This window comes from Coffea arabica, chromosome 9e, assembly GCF_036785885.1.
Source record: "Coffea arabica cultivar ET-39 chromosome 9e, Coffea Arabica ET-39 HiFi, whole genome shotgun sequence".
NCBI classification, from domain to species: domain Eukaryota; kingdom Viridiplantae; phylum Streptophyta; class Magnoliopsida; order Gentianales; family Rubiaceae; genus Coffea; species Coffea arabica.
The window spans coordinates 35,479,844-35,497,608 of NC_092327.1; the positions used below are offsets into that span (position 1 = coordinate 35,479,844).

A 17,765-nucleotide genomic window follows, 5' to 3' on the forward strand; every position below is an offset into this window, starting at 1 on the left:
CTTTCACTGACAATAATGCGTCATGGATGATGTTCAATTCTTGATCTTGCCACTGACAAAATGATCCATGAAGATGCTTAAACTATTACCATCAAAGTTTTCTAGCATTAATTACTTTAGCTTTTCAAAATTTCTGACAGGGAATTAATTAACTTCAATAGACAAAATCATTAAAAAAAAAAAGGCAAGAGTATTCAGTAAAATTTTTTCTCTCATCTTTTCATAAGGGCTACTCTTCTTCTTCAAATTCTAAGAGTATTCAGTAAATAACCTCTTCATCTTCAACCTATCGTGTTCATTTTACACTTGATGGGCAGAATTGTGCTTAGTACACTTTCGAGTTTACAATTTAATAAAGCTAGCTTAGGATGATGCAATCAAAGGGGGGAAAAAATATGATAAGATAATATGTTACTTCCCAGAAGCACCTGGTTTCTTGGCTTGATACATTTCTCCCTCTCTCTGTGGAACATGAATTCGAGGTCAACATTCAGCATGTCTTAGTCTCTGACTATAACACCAGCCTACATAGTCAATTAGTCATATAAAAACCTTCCAGCCATAGATTGTTTTTGCTTTCTTGGCAAGATAATCACCCACTTAGCTAGTAGTTTTGTGTATACTGCCCAAGTTAGAACTTAGAAGCAGCCTAAACTCTTAATGAGTTTCACCACCCCTAGTTCTGATGGACTCCTGCAAAATGGGTTTCCACTAATGGAATCAAAGGGATTCCTTGATGCTACCGAAGAAGATGAAATAACAAAGTTAACAGGCAAAACCATGTTGAGCTCTGAAAATTCTTGCGCAAACTATGGTGATTTGGATCCCAAAGACAACAAAACAAAGCCAAACAAAAGAAGATCGAGGGCATCGAAAAAGACTCCTATGATTCTCCTCAATGCCAACACTACGAATTTTCGAGCCTTGGTGCAACAGTTTACGGGCTGCCAGAGTGCTCCTTCTTCTTCATTCAAAGGTCCAATCAACTTGAACTTTGGAGGAGGGAGTGCAGAAAATGATATGGACGTAGCTGATCATCAATCTAGTATCTTTGGATACAACAATTTTGTTCAAAACATTCAGGCTGATGATCAAGTGCGTGATCAGCAGCAGCAATTAGAAGATCACGAACGTCTGTTATCTAGTGGGAGCTTTGATGGAGATGCTTCCCTTTCAACATATGGTAAACCTGAAACTTATGCAACCGCCTTGGAAAATATAGGTGCAGAGAATGGTAACCTTTTTCACGATTTCCCAGCAGATTTTTCTTCCAATGTACTTCCAGATGATGATGATTTTACCTTCTGATGGTTCTGAGAATCAATTACCAGTAGAAATTTTTGTTTGTCATCTTCATCACTCAGATAATGAATGCTAACAGCGCCCCCCCCCCCCCACTCCCCACCCAAAAAAAATTGTATTTTTCCTTTCGTTAGTCGTTTCATCCATGAACATATTAGTTTATAAATTCCTATAATATGATTATCCATTAACGGAAGAAATAATATGATTTTCTACAGCTTGCTTTTTCCTATTTATTATTATTATTTTTGAATATTATGTTTGCATAGCATCGTACTATATATGTTTAGTGTTTTTTTTTTTCAAAAAACTTTATATGTTACTCTTGGATTTAGGAAAGTGTAATATGATTTGCCAAGTTGATGTGCAGATATACAAATACAGGAAGGTTTACACAAGTAAACACTACTATATTTTCTTTGCAAACCATGAAATAATTGTATTAGCAATTCCAGCCTTACTGGTTGCAGAACTTGCTTCCATTAGATGGTATGGTAAACAGTCAGATCAGCCATATCATGTTTCTGGTTCGAGACACAGTGGTATATATAACACGCGAAGGAAGAGAAGCTCCTACAAATCTCACCACAAAACTAACTCTCCATCTGTCCGCTAGACTTCTGCATGTGTATCCACTGTGTGTTACTTCAAACAAAGATGAATTCAAAAGGAAATTAACACTCTTCTATGTCTAATTTTTTGCACATAGAATACAGAATGAAACATAAAGGGGAGGATTTGGGACAGGTACAGTTAGCATTAAATGTTAGTTGGTGTAGTTGTACACATTTATTTAAATTAATGTACACAAATAAAATTTATCAATACATTGAAGTTACGTGATTGCATACCGTATCACGTAAAAAGTATAACAGTCTCACTAACAACATGTAATGTGTACACTTACAAAAGTTAATGTACACGTCTATTTAAATTAGTGTACAGGGACAAAATTTATCAATGCATCAAAATTATTTTAGTGTATACCACATCGTGTAAAATGTATAACAACTGCATTAACAGCATACAATGCCGACTGCACCTACTCCAAACCCTAAAGGGTAAACCAAAAATCGAAATCAAAAGGAAATACAAATAGTTTGCGGTTGTTTTATGCACCAAGGATAAGTAACGTTAAAAGCACTCCTACATTTTTTTTTTCTAGTTACCCTATTCAGTCCCTCGCCTTCAGTTAGCATTGATTTCCTGCCAAACTTACACATTTGGATTTATATGATCATTGGCCCAATTTGGCCCAAATAGGACGGAAGACAAGTTTTAACTTGCAAACCTCGGGGAATTTGACAAAAGGGGAAGAAACAAGCATAGATTAGTTACTCCGCGTATTCCATAACTAGTAACCTTTAGTAACACAATGTATGTTTGAAATATTATTTAGAATAATTACGATAAAACTTTTTTCTTATGTTGTGATGTACGATGAGATAAAAATAATTTAAAAAATAAAAAAAATTAATTAAAAAATGTATCCGTAATGTAAATAAATAATTATTTGCAAATAATGTGTATCGAAACACGAATTCTAAATTGGAATTTCAATAGCTCAAAACACATAATCATATACAAGAAACACCAAAGCTCATGATTGATACAGAATGAGGACCCCTAGGTTCATGAACCCCTCATTCGTATCAATAAAGCTGCCCAAGAAGCCATTTTTAGGGTGGTTTCTATAATTTTTATTTGTGTGTTAGATTTGTTATTTTTATTATCCGTTGTAATAGCGTCAGCGAAAAAGGAGCGTTGGATCAAACAAAATTCAGCCCTACATTTGGCGCTGCATATCATCGCGGGCATATTTGTTAAATGTGAACTTTTTGAGTGATTAAATGTGTGTATTAATTGTTTCTAATTTTTAATTATTTTTATTCTTTTACTAATACATGCATAAGAGGTATTTATGGAATAAAAGTTTCATCTTTCTCCTTAAGTACTTTTTTAATGTTATTTTTGTTATTGGACTAACTTTGTTATCAAAACCTTCATCTCAGGGGAGGTTTGTGTAATTTTCTAAAATTTAGGGGAGGCTAGTGAAATTGTTAGAAACCTCAAGGGAGGTTTCTGTAATTATCCCTTTCGTTTACCTATTTATTTTTGGCAGAATCTGACAAGGCATAAGAGAGAAAAGGCTTGCTGCAGAATAAACTTCACTCCAATGAGTGCTGCTTTCTCTGTATCAACAACAGTCAGAAAAATGGCTAAGAGCATTTTCTTACCTCCTTCTTGGGCTCCGTCGACAAAATTGCCCATCTTTCAATTGTCATGTCGAGCAAATTTGAAGCAGCTTAACTCATCAAGAAATATTCATGCTTGTCTACTCAAGTATCCTCTTGCAAGCAAGATCATGATTAGAAGTAAGTCATCCATTTTTATCGATTTAAGCAAAAATTCATTCATTTTTTTACTGGATTATGTAATTGTAACAAAGTTATTTTAGTTAGTATATGTTTGATTGTACTATCCACGTGGGTTTTCTTCGAATTTGTTGTTTCCAATTGATCTCATGCAAATATATGAATTTTCTGTGCTTTTTGTAATCTCTATTAGTGTGGCATCAGGGTTTTTCTTGCCATCCGTGTTTAGCAGTTTCTGATTAATGAAGGATACAATTATTCTTTTTGGTGGTGGGGTGGGGGTTGGGGAAGGGTTTTGGTGGGTTTTAAGTGGAAAAGAAGGAGGACTGGTTTAAAGGGATCATAAGAAGGGAAGTGAATAATGATTTTGAGTTGGTTGTAAGGTGTTTGATAAAAATCCGTAGTAGAATAATTCTGCGCTCTGTTTGGATGAACTAAATGTTTATTTAGTATGCTTCTGAAGTTGTATGGATTGCAGAATCTAGGATTTGTATATCTGATGAGGCTAATAAGAGTTGAATCCTGGAGGAATGAGTGCAGTACAATGGTTATTAGCTAGAGTTGGTGTGTCTGGAAGATGGAAGATTATGTTTTATGTTCATCAGTGAAATTTAATGTTTGGGTTGATTGAAGATTGGGAATGCAAGAAAAATGAACTCTGAGGATGAGCGTTGGATTCTCTGTGGAAAATTATTGGGAATTTAGATCTTTTTTCCTTGAGTTTTCCTTCAGTGACTGACATTTGGATGCCCCATATGTAAACATGAAGTGATGACATCAAGCAGCCTGTTTTTTTATTTATTTCCAAGACAGTGGAAGCAGTAGAACTGTTCTGTGGCATCCTTCTCAAAATATCAGTTTGGTAGCAGTCCTTATTTTGAAATTTTAAGCAATTAATAGATTTTAAAAATTGATCTGAAATTTATTTCAATTACCAATTTAATTTGAATGTTGTTCTTATGGAGCATTATCTTAATTTATGAGTGACTAATTTCCATGTCAACCGTTGTTAAAGTTTTGCTCAATCTTTGACTTTTTGCAGACTTACCATATACTGCTAGTGAAAGTAGTTTGCTGAAGGAATTCTCCAAGTATGGCAAGATAGCTGAAGGTATATTTCATATGGTTCAAGTCTTTACATTTTCCCTCTGTAATATATGTTATGGAAAGCCCTTCTTCAATTTGTTTATTTTCATTCCATGCTTTGGTAGTTAAGCTTGTCAAGGATGAAAAGGCAAATAGGTCAAAAGGACTTGCATTTATCCAATATACTTCCCAGGAAGATGCTTTACTTGCTGTGGATAACATGGATCACAAGGTGATCCCTGCACCTATTTTTCCCCTTCTGCAGGAAATAGTCTGCCTAGAGGGCTCATCTCCTTTTACTTCTTCAGTATTTTGATGGCAGGGTTATTTTTATTGATCTTGCAAAACCAAGGTCAAATGAGTTTGGCGGATATCCAAGAACGTCAGGACCCCCTGAGGAGCAGCATATGCCTGCTGAAGATGAAGACAATGAATGAGCAAAATGCAGCAATTAGGAAACCTTTGAGACTTCTTAAGCATGGACTTGACTAGGCAATTGGAATTTTCTGCTGGTTCTGATTCTACACATTTTTCGGCTTCTCTCTTCCCAATCTGTTGCACTTGATTTTTCTGAGAGGCAAGTTACTACACAACAAGTTATAATAGGCATTTATTAAAATGGTACAGACATTATTGCCGAGGCATGATTTTCTCATTGTTTCACTTTATAGTATTCTAAATTTTTATAAACAACACCCATGATAGCATACTTGGGTAAAAAGGACACTTGTACAGCTAATATGAACTTGTGGTGATAAAGATTTGATACAATTATTATTACCTGAGCATAGTGAAGAGTATTTTATTTTGTGCTTCCCAACTTTTTTAAGTCCTAGGCTAATGCTTTTGATTGGGTTTGATCTCTGTTACACAGATTATTTGTACCCTTTTGTGCAAAACCATGGATAGTACAATCTTCTATACTACCATATACAAAGTGATTTCAACAGTGGTATGAAAGCTTGTGAACAAATTATGGACAAAATTTCTATCCAGACTACTGTAGCTTTTGGCAGTAGTTAGTTCAAATTGCACTAGTTTTTCCTTTTTAACACCATCAGTTTATTTTCATCTGGGAAGCTAAGTATGTTGCACACTTTTAAAGTCCAGTGTGAGTGCAAGGAACCTCCAAATTCATTATTGGAACTACTTGTGGAAGTGAACTCTTAATTGCTTTAGAGTAACAAAATTCTCTGATCTAACAATGGGTAATGAGGATATAGAAGAAAAGGGTATGATAAGTTTTGCCCGAGGAAGAATTTTCATTTACAAATCTCTTAAACCATCGTGCTCCTAGAAATGTCTTTAGTTGCATATGCTATACATATGAGTACAATGTCAACAATTGGGTTAAAAAAAAAATCCAGCAGCTTTACCAATTTGAGGAGGTTTTCTCCATCTCCGAACTGCTTAACCAATAGATTGAACAGTAAAATCTCTATGTATTACATAAATTTCTCTCTCCATCCATGTTATACTGGTCAACTATAACTGAAATAACACCACTAAAAGCTTTTTCACTCTCAATTACAACAAGATTATTTGATACATTAGTCATTTTATGAGCTGGAAATCCAGCAACCACCCCTTCAGTGTAAATTGAGTACTGAACATGATTTATTTTGTTCGGAAACACCAAAACAGATGAAAAATCAGCTATCCACTGCGTTCCATTTCCGGCTACTGTCAATTTTCCGACAGTTGACTTCAAGGTCATTCCAGTAACAATGTTGTTCTCAATCACCACTTGAGCTATGTCCGTGAATTCACCATCTAACTTCACTATTGGAACCATATTTCTAGGATCCCCAGCAAATATATTGTTAATGATATTTAGCCCTGAAGCTTTACCATTTATTGATTTCAATACAATGTTTCCATCCCCTATGAAGTAGCCATTTGATACCTGCACTAGAGCAGGGTCTTGAATCACTATACTGTTGTAATCTAGGTAGCAACTCTCCACCCTAGTCTGAGCTGCTCGCACCAAAATTCCAATTCCACCAAAGTATGTAGCCTTGTTATAGCAATGCACACCGATAATGATATTAGCCTGACCACTTACTGTGATTCCAACAGCTGCTGAGAAGATGACTACATCAGTGACAGCATTATCTGTACTTGAAAGCTCAATGGCAGTGCCTGAAAAACCTCTCTCGCCACTATCACCACCAACTGTTTCATGCTGCCCTAGAAAACAGCCTGAGATGAAAGTCTCATGGCCTCGCTCGACTAGAACTCCTTGGGTTGTGAAATGGATGAAGTAGCAGTTGTTAATGCGGATTCTTGCAGCATCAATTACAAAAAGTCCTCCACCTTGGTAGCTTGAGTCAAAGAGTATGTCCCTGAAAGTAACATCTTCATAGTAGATGCCACTGTTTTGGTCTTCCCTGTCTGAAAGGCCATGAAGATGATGAATGGTAGTACTTTCTTTTTCAAGTTTTCTTGAGTTTGGGGACCATAGCTCAATCAGATGCCTATGTCCTGGAAATGTGTTGGATGCTCTTAAAGTGCCTCCTTGAACCTACTGGGCAAGAAAAGAACTGGTCGAAAGTCAGAAACTTAGAATGAACAATCACAATCCTGTATCAAGCATTTTAAAACCCTCTAGTCAAAGTCTTCTTCATATTTCATTCACGAATTACAAGCTTGTTTTTGACTATTTGTACAGAATAAAACTTCTTTATTCATTCATAATCCTTTATGAAGGTAGATTGATTAATTTTGTCCATTTGCCCAAATTTAAGGGAAAATAAACAGTTAAATGCCACTAGTCGACCATTGTCAAAATTTAAGGGAAAATAAACAGTTAATTTAAGGGAGACTCCTAGCCGTACAAAAAGGCTCAAGAGTCATTAAAAAGAAAAAGAAAAAAATTAGGTTCAAAATAAATTTTCAACTCTTACAAAGGCAAAAAAAAATAATAGGGGAGGGTTGATGTGCTTACCATGTGTGCCTGTTTGGATTGTTATTTTTTGAAAATTTTGTAGAAAAATATACTATAACGATTCAACAGTTCAAAAGCCTTTTGTAAGCTGTAATATGTCCTTTGGTTGGAGATAGAATGTTTTGTCTGAAATAAATCACTTGGCAAAAGTTAATTTGCTTATCAGTTTTTAGTATTGAATGAAATTATCAGGGCGGGTTGGGTTGGATAGTAAGATACTTGTAAGTTAGAGGTTCTGAATGCAGACTTCTCACTTATGAAACAAAAAAGAAGAAAAAAAAAATATTGAATGACATTATGGTAATTTTGTAATCACATTTTGTGTGTGTTTTTTTTTTTCATTTTTGAAACTCAAAATACATAAGTATTTAAACAAATTAACAAAAATTGTAGTGAAGATTTTTCAAATACAATGAGGCAAGTCTATCAATTTAAAGTAAGCACAAACAAAGGGTAATTATAATGGTCTTATATCCATAACAACAACATTCCATAAAATTACACGATAATTAACCATTATGGTGTAATAATGTTCGCGATGAGCTTCCTGTTAGTCAAATTTACTTGAAGATTTCATCTTTTTTTATAAAAAAAAAAAAAAAAATCATATTGAGCTGCTTAAATAAATCCATAGTTGAATGGGAAGAACTTTCCGAAATTTGACTTGAATATCCTACTGAAAAACAAAAAGGGTAGAAAGTTGCTAAAGCTAGACAGATTCCAATTGCCTTGATTAGTACAAAATGGTCGGTGTCAGTTGTCGGCAGTAAACTAATTCATTTGGCGAAAGATTGAAATTAAAGAGCCATCAATGAATTGATTAGAAAAGTAGTACTACTCCATTTTGGAACCTTCCAATTCCTGCAATCCCATGCAAAAGAAGCTTAATTAAATAGCCCCATTTACGTATTCCAGTGCGGACTGCTAAAAGCCGCTCTAAAATTCGAGCATTTGTTAAGAGTTTTCCTCTTTACAACATTAAAAAACTCCCAACTGTAGGGGTTCAAGTCCTCGGTCTTAAAGATGGTCACAACCATTGAAGAATTCTGCTATTAGCAGTACAAGTGGCAGTAAAAATATCTTGGGTTATAGCTGGAAGAATTTGTAACTGCTTAGACAGTCACTAGGATCGAAACAGGTTTCAGTGAAAACTCATGTGCGGGTTGAAAAAGACTCGGCACATAAATTTAATAAATTCAAATTTTAATATGTTTAAATGCTTTTGATAATTAAAAATTGAATATCTGAATTAATTAAGTGACACTGAATTTTTTAGACAAAATTTGCTCTAAAAAATAAGTGATAAGTTATTTACTTGTTACTTAATGAGATGTACACTAAAATGTATTAAATTTAGCACTTAGCAATTCAATAATTTAATAAATTCAGACTTCAGATTTTCAGATTTCAATTTTATCAAATGCAACCTAAATTTAGGCCTCTCCATCTTATTCTACCTTTTTAATGTATTAACGTCTCACACTATTACTATCGGAAACACGTTAAAGGTGTGAATCTAGAAGAAAGGGCTACAAGTGTTGAATTTCACTTGTAACTTTTCTAATGGTGTGTAATTTATGGGATATTGTTGCAAGTTTGAAAATGAGTTTTGTATTCCTAGTAATTATACATGCTTGATTTGTCAAATTATGCCTACAGAAATGAGTTTATGTTGTCTCTTCCTAATCTCATATTTGGTGGAATGATGTAAAAATGAAAGAATCTTTTGGCTTTTCCTTAATAAAGGTCGAGACTAGAGACTAGAGGCTAGCAAGAGAATGAAACATACCAAGATATTGCCAAAACCAGATGGAAAGCGCAAAGGCCTGCTGATTAGGTAATTACCACCTTGCAAATCAATCACAACACCTCCCAAATCCTTTATTCCAGGTAACAGTTGAAACCCTTTATTCTGTATTCCAAATGCATAACCAATGGCTTCAAGTATGGCATCACTGCTATCTGCTACACCACTAGGGTCAGCACCATATCCAATGGGATAGAAGACTCTTCCATCGCTCTAAATCAACAATCCATGCATATGTAAAGAAAAACCCCAGAAAAAAGAACGTGTGTCAATGATTTGAAAATAAAAAAAAAAAAAAGAGAAGAAAATGATGGGAAAATAGAGAAGTTCTGCGGTCATCACCTTTTTGGGATCTATGGAATGAGCTGGTGATGGTGCAGGTGTTGCAGCAATGCTACTGAATATGGTTTTCTCTTGAATCTTTTCTTGGAATTCGTACATCTTTAACTGTCTAAGAGAACAGTCTGCCTCTTTTAACGGCAACAAAAATACTATTGTTATTAGCAACCTTGCACTTGCAGAGGAGTAGAGGCGCTTCATATTTCTCTTAACAAAAATGAAAGGTTACTATGTAAAGCTATGAAGGCAACAAGCTAAAGGAAAGAGAGAAAGTAATTGATTGTTCTGTACCTCACTCTCTCTTTCTCATTCCGCTTTAACATGTGTATATGTATAGGTTGGACAGAAAGGTTCTGGTGAAAGTGTCCAAGTATGTATAGGTTTGTGTTATTTAAAGGGATAATTTCAGAAATCTTTCCTAAGGTTTCTGACAGTTTCACTGCCCTCTCTTGAGGTTCTAAAATTATCACTTACCTCCCTTGAAACCAATTTTCTTGTAACAATTTATCCCAATTAAAAAAAGAAACAACAAAAAAAAATAATTTCAGGTATGAGAAGATTTATTTATGCCTGAAGTGTCCCTTAACTATTATACTAGTTAGATTGAATATTTGATCTAACTTGTTAATTTACTTCTGAGGCTATTACGATACATGATCAATAAAAAATTTCCATCATTCATAACAAAAAATAACAACTTTCAAAATTTAACAAAATAATTTTTTTCCACACCTTAAGATTCTTGCTATCTCTGGAATTATAAGAAAAATTAGCCCAACTGAAATCTCTTTATATTTGATTCCTTTTATTTATCAAGTACATAAATTGGAATAAGGATCCCTAGTATTGTATCCATTTTTAGATGCCGAATTAGATTTTTTTTTTTTACATTTCAAATTATGGTTAATTTAGTTTGTAAACAGCTTAATTATTTCTCATGTCTAGATCCTTTAATTTATTAACTGCATTACATCTGATTTCTTTTATTTGTCAAGTATACAAAAATTAAAAAGGATGAACCTAATATTAGCTCTATTTTTAGATGGCAAATTAATTAACTTTTTACAATCCAAATTATGGTTAATGTAGTTAGCAAACTTTTAATTCTTTTCCTTCAAAGATATGTATAATTATCCTAAGTTATAAGGGTAACAGAATCATTTAACCATTAGTGATGTGAGCGTTGGGCTCCAAATAACTGACAGGGGAAGTAAGTGAAATTTTTAAAACCTCGGGGGAGGGCAGTGAAATTGTCAAAACCCTCAAGGGAGGTTTTTGAAATTATCCCTTATTTAAATGTGGAAATTTTGAAATCCACACAAACTATAGCTAAGAAGTGGAATCAATGTCATAGGTTAACCGGGTTACATCACTTAATGCACTTCAGATATGTATCAAAAAGTTCAATCTGCATAACAACATATAGTGGTACTTCTGCAATAATTTGTCTTGCATATCTATCTTATAAATGACATGGTAAGTAGAAGAAATTTTTTTTTCCTTTGGATGCATTTAGAAGAAAAAAAGTTAAAAGGAATACAACGAAATCTTGAAACTCACATTCTAAGTGGATCTATTTGCACCTCCAATTAGCTCGATTGCAAATCCATTTAAGCTGTTTTATGTTAACATAATCATGAAAAAAAGTGAGATGTGTTTAGACATGGAAAAAATTGTGGCTAGCAGTATAAGATCTCGTGGTATTTGGTGATATGCAAGTGATGAAACATTGATACATGTTTCTGTTGGGGGTATGATCAATGATCCAGTCTAAGTGTAACACGAGGTACAAAAAGACAAGGGCTAAGCACCCTCGTGATGCCCCAAGGTAATAGCATGATTCAAGGGCAAAGGAAAAGCAATGATGCGGATACTGAAAATTGTTTCCTAGAACGTGAAAAATGCATTGTTTCAAGAACTGAAAATTCGAAGTCAAGAAACCAGTGTCCTTGAATGGTTGGAGGAAATTAGCAGTTAAAATCGCACTGGCAATCAAAATTTCAAAATTTAGTAGCTCAGACATTTTGAGGTGCATGGTAGGCCCTTTAAATAGTAACATGTAGTATTTCGGTTTGTACATGTGTTACTCGAGTTTGCACAGGAGCCAACAGTCATTTGGTGTGTTGGGACTTTTAAGACTTTATCCAAGAGACTTTAAGACTTTATCCGAGACTCTTTTAAGTCTTGGATACTGTCTTGGTGGCGGGTGAAAGGTCAATGATTCAAATCTTATTTCTCATTAGCCGCTTCAATAACTTCCTCCGATGGTGTTTCTCATCGGTTAGATTCTCCTTCCCTTTAAAATAGAATGAAGTAGGTTATACAAATGTCATAAAGTAGGATAGAGTTCATGTAATTCTTACTATATTTGATATAAATTCATATAATTTTGGTATAAATTATACACTAATTTAATCGTAGGAATTAATAAATTCAAGTTTACACTTAAGTTATACGAGTTTGTACTAATTATTATAACGATTTGAATTGGACAAACTCAACTTGTGATGCCCTATTTCTGTATTTTTGGACTAATAACTATTCGAGTCCAAATTTCACTTAGCCAACCTTATAAAATAAATTCATGCAGCAAATTACCCAATAAATTGTGTAGTTAGACCACAATGGACACTTATCTTATATTACTAGAAAGCAAGAAAGTTCAATACCAATTACCATACAAGGGTATCCATGTGCATGATGATGATGCAAATAGAATTTGCAGCCAAAACCCTTTTCCCTTGTGAACTCACAAATTTCCTATATAAATGCTAGCTGTTGAAATCTTTCGAAATTTCAAGGGTCTACTTTCTCTCTCGGTGAAGTGCAGCTTTCTCCCACATTCATTTTTTACCTTTCTCATGTCCTTGATTTGCATGGATTCGTTTTCTGTGTTTGTGAAGTACCCCTTTGTCCTACATTAATTCATTACTTTCTTATGCATGGAAAGTTTCCTCTCGTGATAACAAAGACAACTATGTACTTAGCCTATAGTAGTCACATGCGTGCACTCTCTTATATATTACGTTCCTTAGTGCGGTGTGGTCCATAGGCTTCTCTCCTTCACTAGCTATTTCTTGTTGCTATTTAATGTAAACTTGTGTAGAAGATTGCCATCCATATGTTGCCAATTTTTTACTTGTATCACAATGTGATTATGGTCCAGATTTTTTTTTTATTTTACTGAGATTTTTTCAGAGTTGCAATTTAGGTATATTTATCTTCTGCAATCCATTTGTTATCCAAATGTTTTTAGAGCCAAGGGATACATATATGGTTCAGAGATCTCTCTTTCACTGGGAATGTTGTGCTTGCTATCTGTATAATCTTGACTAAAGATCACCATCCACTCTCTCAAATCTCAAGTAGTGTGATCAGTTCATTGCTCAACAGTCAACAGCGGGAGTCATGAGTTGTAGGAAGGTTACACAGTAGAATAATTGGTTCCAAGCCTTTGAATTTTCTATTGCTAGGGCTACTATTTCTAACAATATCAGCCCCCCGATTCAAACGCATGATTCAATTGCTAAGGGGCTATTTCATATTGTTCGAATCTAAAAGTCTTTTAAAATTTTAAATTAAACGAATTACCGAACAATATATTACGAAACTCTCCATTTGATAGGAATTAAAATTTGTTTGGATCCTCTATAGTGTTCAGAACGAATATTCAATAGAGGGAAAATTTCAAGAGTATTCTTATGTTTAGTCGCCTAAGTTAAAAAGAATTTAAAATTTTTTCGCTTTTCAAATTTCAAGTTAACCAATCCATTAAATTTCTTGGGCTCAAGTAGTATAGGACTGTAATCGAACCAACCTGTCAACGAATAGTTCGGTCAAAAACTTAACTCGGACTCGGGTTGATCGAGTTTGAGTATCCAAATACAATACTCGAAGGCTTGTCGAGCCTTATTGAGTTTTATAACTTTAATTCTTTAATATATTATTATTATGAAATTATCCTTATGTCCAAAAAATAGTTGAATTTACGAAATGTTTCAAGTCGCATGAAAATTTTTAAAGGGCAATAATGTATTTTCATTCAAAAATTGTCAAGAAAATGAAATTTTCTGATTCGAACTCAATAAGGCTCGCATTGATTTGAGTCAATGCGAGTCAAGCTCGAATTTTGTGAGCAATCATCGAGCTCGAGTTCGACTTCCAATAATACTACTAATTCGAACTCGAGCATCCTTCTTGCATGTCATACTCAAGTTCGACTCGACTCGATTCGATTACATCTCTAAAGTAGCATACTTGTAATAACTCGGACACAAGCTAAGACATCATCCGAAGGAGCTCCTCGATAATAAATAAAGACTCAAAGAAGGGTCATATTTAGTTTAAACATTATATTTGGGGGTTTATAGTGAAATTTCTCAAAAATAGAGCAAAGGTTTATACGTCAACAAGGGTTTAAGCACTCAAACTCTTCCTTCCTTTCCTCCTCCCTTCATCTTCCTTCTGGCCTCTGAAAACAACCCTGAGGAAGAGCGGCGCTGAAGGAGAACCCAACAAAACAAGTCTAAAACAGCCTAAATCAGGAATTCAGCTTCCACCCAGTTAAGTTTTGTAATCCCAATTCCTGATTCTTGCTATTTTGCATATATACTTTTCTAGTTTCTGTATGTGGAAGTTATGCAGTGATAGAACAATTAGGTTATGGATATAACCAACTTGCTTTTTATTTTATTTTTCAGTAATTTCGAAGAAAAATTAAGATGGGTTCATAAACATATGTTGATTGGATGACCTAAAAAAAGGAAAAATATGGTACAAAAATGGGATCTTTTTTGTTTCAGAGCAAAATTTGCTTTTGATTCTAATTGCTTTTAGTGCATTTTGCAGCTAGAAATCATGATGCGAATAAAAACCCCCACAAAGAAAAGAATCAAAAGGGAGCTAGATAAGCGTGCGCCAAAGCTTGTGAGTTCACTCTCTCTCTATTAGCTAATTAGCTATAGTGGAGGTGGAAAGTTTGATATTTTGGCATAGAGAAATATGGTTTTTTTTTTAATTTTTGGCTGGTGTTTGGCAGATTGAGACGGGTAAGAAAACTTTGATCCTTCATGGTACAAAAACGAGCAATGTGCTGAATGCTGTATTGGCTGAAATTTATCATCTTAAGAGGGATAATGCTATTAAATATACGAAGAAGAATGATAATGTCAGGCCATTTGAGAGTGGTGGCGAAACTTCTTTGGAGTTCTTCTCACTCAAAACTGATTGCAGTCTCTTTGTGGTGAGTTAGCATAATTATCATTACAGTAAACTATTTTTTTTCAAGTTCGTTGTAATATCTCGTTTATGTGCAAAATAAAGAATTTGTGTCTGGTAGCATGTTGGCCTTCCTTGGTTGTGCATTTGTTCTTTAGGTCATTTCTCGATTTGTGCAAGATGCTCCTTTGACTGATCTGTATTCTGATGGCATGGCCTGTATCACAAATTTCTGGTACTTGTGCACCATAACCTTCATGCACCAAATTGAAGGCCATGATTGATAAGAGAAACTGGGATTTTGCTGTTAATATGGACCTGCATGATAACATTTTGAGAATTTTTATGACTTGGATCCATTTTTAATCTTAGGAACTCTAAACTTCTTGCTGGATTTATTGAATGATTTTTCTACCGCGATCTTGTCTCTAAACTTGAGTTGAGTTTTCACTCACCAAGGAAAAACTTCTAGCTTCTTGTGAATGGATTGAGATATCTTGCATCTGCCATGGATGCAGTCGTAAGTTCTCTTTTTTACTTAAAAGACATTAAGAAGAAAGATGAAATGTCAGAGTTCGTTGGATCCTTTTCCTGTTTCAGTGTCCAAATATTCTGATTCATGGTTGATTGTAGATTATGAATTCTATATGCATCTGCAAGTATAATTTGCCACTTTCCCATGGTTCTTTCATGCATGTACTGGTCATTGGTTTGGAAGGACAGCTTCTGTTGTCTTGGTTAGAGTCCACGTATGGATCTTTCCAAGTTTGATCTGATAAACTACAAATGCTTCACTGTGTCCCTGCTTCAAAATTAGCCTCTTGTCTGTATACGGTAGCAGCTTGAACCATAATTGCTTTTGGTTTATCATGTCTTCTGCTGGTTGGATGGGCTGGGATTGGATTTGTGTAAATTTTATATTAGTGAACATCACTGCCTCTTCATTGTGAAGGGGAAGAAGTCTTGTTTGCTTCACCTTCCGCCCACTTTATCCTTCTCTGACTTTGGGAATGATCAACAGATGATATTCTGCTTCTTTCAATTGATTTATTTTCACTTCAGATTGCTGCTTTCAATTTTATAAGGCAATAGCATGGGAAAAAAGGATTGTAATATCCGTACTAAACTTTTCTCAAATTTGCGGTTAACATCTATTGAGAGTTCATTTGTGGATTGTTTTGCAGCTTGGGACTCATTCAAAGAAGCGGCCTAACAATCTTGTTCTTGGAAGAACTTATGATCACCACCTCTATGATCTTGTAGAGGTTGGGGTTGAAAATTTTAAAAGCACGGAGTCATTCTCTTATGATAAGAAATTGGCTCCCCATATTGGATCAAAACCATTGTTTGCATTCATTGGAGAAGGATTTGAAAGTGTTGAAGAGTTGAAGCATCTGAAAGAAGTTTTACTTGATCTTTTCCGGGGAGAGGTCTGTCATTTTACTCTATTTCTATTTACCTTGACAATCAAATTTTAAGGGTTGTACACTGAGCATGCAGCTTATTGCTGTAGGTTGTGAAAAATTTGAATCTTGCTGGCATAGATCGTGTTTATTTGTGCACAGCCATGTCTCCAACTAAGGTGTTTTTCACGCAATGTGCAATTCGGCTGAAAAAGTCTGGAACCACAGTCCCAAGGATAGAGTTGGTTGAGGTTGGACCTTCCATGGATTTTGTAGTCCGGCGACATCGTCTACCGGATGAAGGAGTGAAGAAACAAGCTATGAAAACTGCTCCTGAGTCAACAAAGAAGAAGGTTTGAATCGTATATCTGCCTTTTGCTGGATTTCTTTTACATTCATTCCTTAATCCTTAAATCTGTGGGTCAATTTCAGGAGAAGAATGTTAAGGGTGATGTGATAGAGGGTAAAGTTGGGAAGATATACATACCAGATCAAAAGGTAAGGGACAACTGTCTTTTCGGTCTTTTTATCACTCTCTGAGATATTAGATCTGTTCTCAGTTAATTCTGCTTGTCCGAAGCAGGTAGAAAGGGTGATTAACGAAAATCCATTATGAAAATTGAGAGCATGCTTTCCCTGAAAGTTCTATAATGATGAAAGCAGTTTTGAGAAGCATTTCATGGATTGCTTCTCAGAATCAACCTTTTCCAGGTTAAACTAAGTTTAAATAAGAAGCATAATGCAAGTGAGGAACCTCAAAGTTATCATACTGAAAAGAGCTATAGCCGAGCGGATAAGTGCATGAGCTTGTCTTACTGGATTAGCTACCTGCACGCTATGATTTTATACCATGCGTGATTTTTCTATGCCAAAATGGATATTGCAGCTGCTGCGCCTAAATAATTCTTACAGACCCCCTTTTTCCTGTCTTTATATCAGGACATGACTTAGCCACGTTGCCATGTTTTTCTGCTATGCTTTGCATAACCTCATATTCACGCCATCAATTCTTTTTGTAGGTTGGTAGTGTTCCTCTGCCAAATAGAGCAAAGGGAGTGAAAAGGGAGCGCAGGGAAGCTAAGATGAATAACGAGGCCCATGAACCTGCAGAAAAGAAACAGAAGGAGGATAGTGATTGAGGTTTTACTGATTGTGCTCACAGGAAGGAGAGCTCCTCACTCGATTTTGGACAAGTTCCTGCTTAAGCTGGAGAAAGTCAGGATGGCTGGAGTGGAGGACCTTGCAAAGCTTAAAAAGAAAGTGTAGTGTAGCCCAACAAAAAACTCTGC

The 17,765-nt window shown here is 35.0% G+C and overlaps 3 protein-coding genes across 4 annotated transcripts; 2 read left to right on the plus strand and 1 right to left on the minus strand.

Moving 5' to 3' along the window:
* The first annotated feature begins 3,445 nt into the window (after nt 1–3,445).
* On the plus strand, nt 3,446–7,425 carry LOC113710352 (small RNA-binding protein 11, chloroplastic). 2 transcript variants are annotated; one of them, XR_003452845.2, is made up of 5 exons: nt 3,446–3,677; nt 4,720–4,788; nt 4,889–4,995; nt 5,072–5,340; nt 6,843–7,425. XR_003452845.2 is itself a non-coding variant. In XM_027233308.2 (4 exons), exons 1-4 carry the CDS (start codon nt 3,479–3,481, stop codon nt 5,198–5,200), a joined length of 504 nt encoding a protein of 167 aa, XP_027089109.1. In that variant the 5' UTR covers nt 3,446–3,478; the 3' UTR covers nt 5,201–5,592. The 2 variants fall into 2 exon arrangements, 1 of the variants encoding a protein (XP_027089109.1); XM_027233308.2 differs by lacking the exon at nt 6,843–7,425 and having other exon boundaries at nt 5,072–5,592.
* On the minus strand, nt 6,162–10,167 carry LOC113710344 (polygalacturonase QRT3). The gene is made up of 3 exons (XM_027233298.2): nt 9,860–10,167; nt 9,500–9,730; nt 6,162–7,287 (listed from the first exon to the last, which is right to left on the minus strand). The coding sequence occupies exons 1-3, from the start codon at nt 10,055–10,057 to the stop codon at nt 6,202–6,204; spliced, it is 1,515 nt and encodes a 504-aa protein (XP_027089099.1). The 5' UTR covers nt 10,058–10,167; the 3' UTR covers nt 6,162–6,201.
* Nucleotides 10,168–14,267: 4,100 nt separating this feature from the next.
* LOC113710349 (ribosome production factor 2 homolog) lies at nt 14,268–17,723 on the plus strand. The gene is made up of 7 exons (XM_027233304.2): nt 14,268–14,418; nt 14,705–14,782; nt 14,895–15,098; nt 16,258–16,503; nt 16,587–16,829; nt 16,909–16,974; nt 17,496–17,723. The coding sequence occupies exons 2-7, from the start codon at nt 14,714–14,716 to the stop codon at nt 17,613–17,615; spliced, it is 948 nt and encodes a 315-aa protein (XP_027089105.2). The 5' UTR covers nt 14,268–14,418; nt 14,705–14,713; the 3' UTR covers nt 17,616–17,723.
* The last annotated feature ends 42 nt before the right edge of the window (nt 17,724–17,765 follow it).

Bases quoted from the DNA above. Each gene is read 5' to 3' on its own strand.
- LOC113710352 (XM_027233308.2), top strand. From the start codon at position 3,479: ATGAGTGCTGCTTTCTCTGTATCAACAACAGTCAGAAAAATGGCTAAG. The intron at 3,678-4,719 runs GTAAGTCATCCA...GACTTTTTGCAG, and splicing joins AAGCAAGATCATGATTAGAA to ACTTACCATATACTGCTAGT. The intron at 4,789-4,888 runs GTATATTTCATA...ATGCTTTGGTAG, and splicing joins GTATGGCAAGATAGCTGAAG to TTAAGCTTGTCAAGGATGAA.
- LOC113710344 (XM_027233298.2), bottom strand. From the start codon at position 10,057: ATGAAGCGCCTCTACTCCTCTGCAAGTGCAAGGTTGCTAATAACAATA. The intron at 9,731-9,859 runs GTGATGACCGCA...TTGTTGATTTAG, and splicing joins ATTCCATAGATCCCAAAAAG to AGCGATGGAAGAGTCTTCTA. The intron at 7,288-9,499 runs GTATGTTTCATT...CTTGCCCAGTAG, and splicing joins CTGGTTTTGGCAATATCTTG to GTTCAAGGAGGCACTTTAAG.
- LOC113710349 (XM_027233304.2), top strand. From the start codon at position 14,714: ATGATGCGAATAAAAACCCCCACAAAGAAAAGAATCAAAAGGGAGCTA. The intron at 15,099-16,257 runs GTGAGTTAGCAT...ATTGTTTTGCAG, and splicing joins CTGATTGCAGTCTCTTTGTG to CTTGGGACTCATTCAAAGAA. The intron at 16,975-17,495 runs GTAAGGGACAAC...TTCTTTTTGTAG, and splicing joins TATACATACCAGATCAAAAG to GTTGGTAGTGTTCCTCTGCC.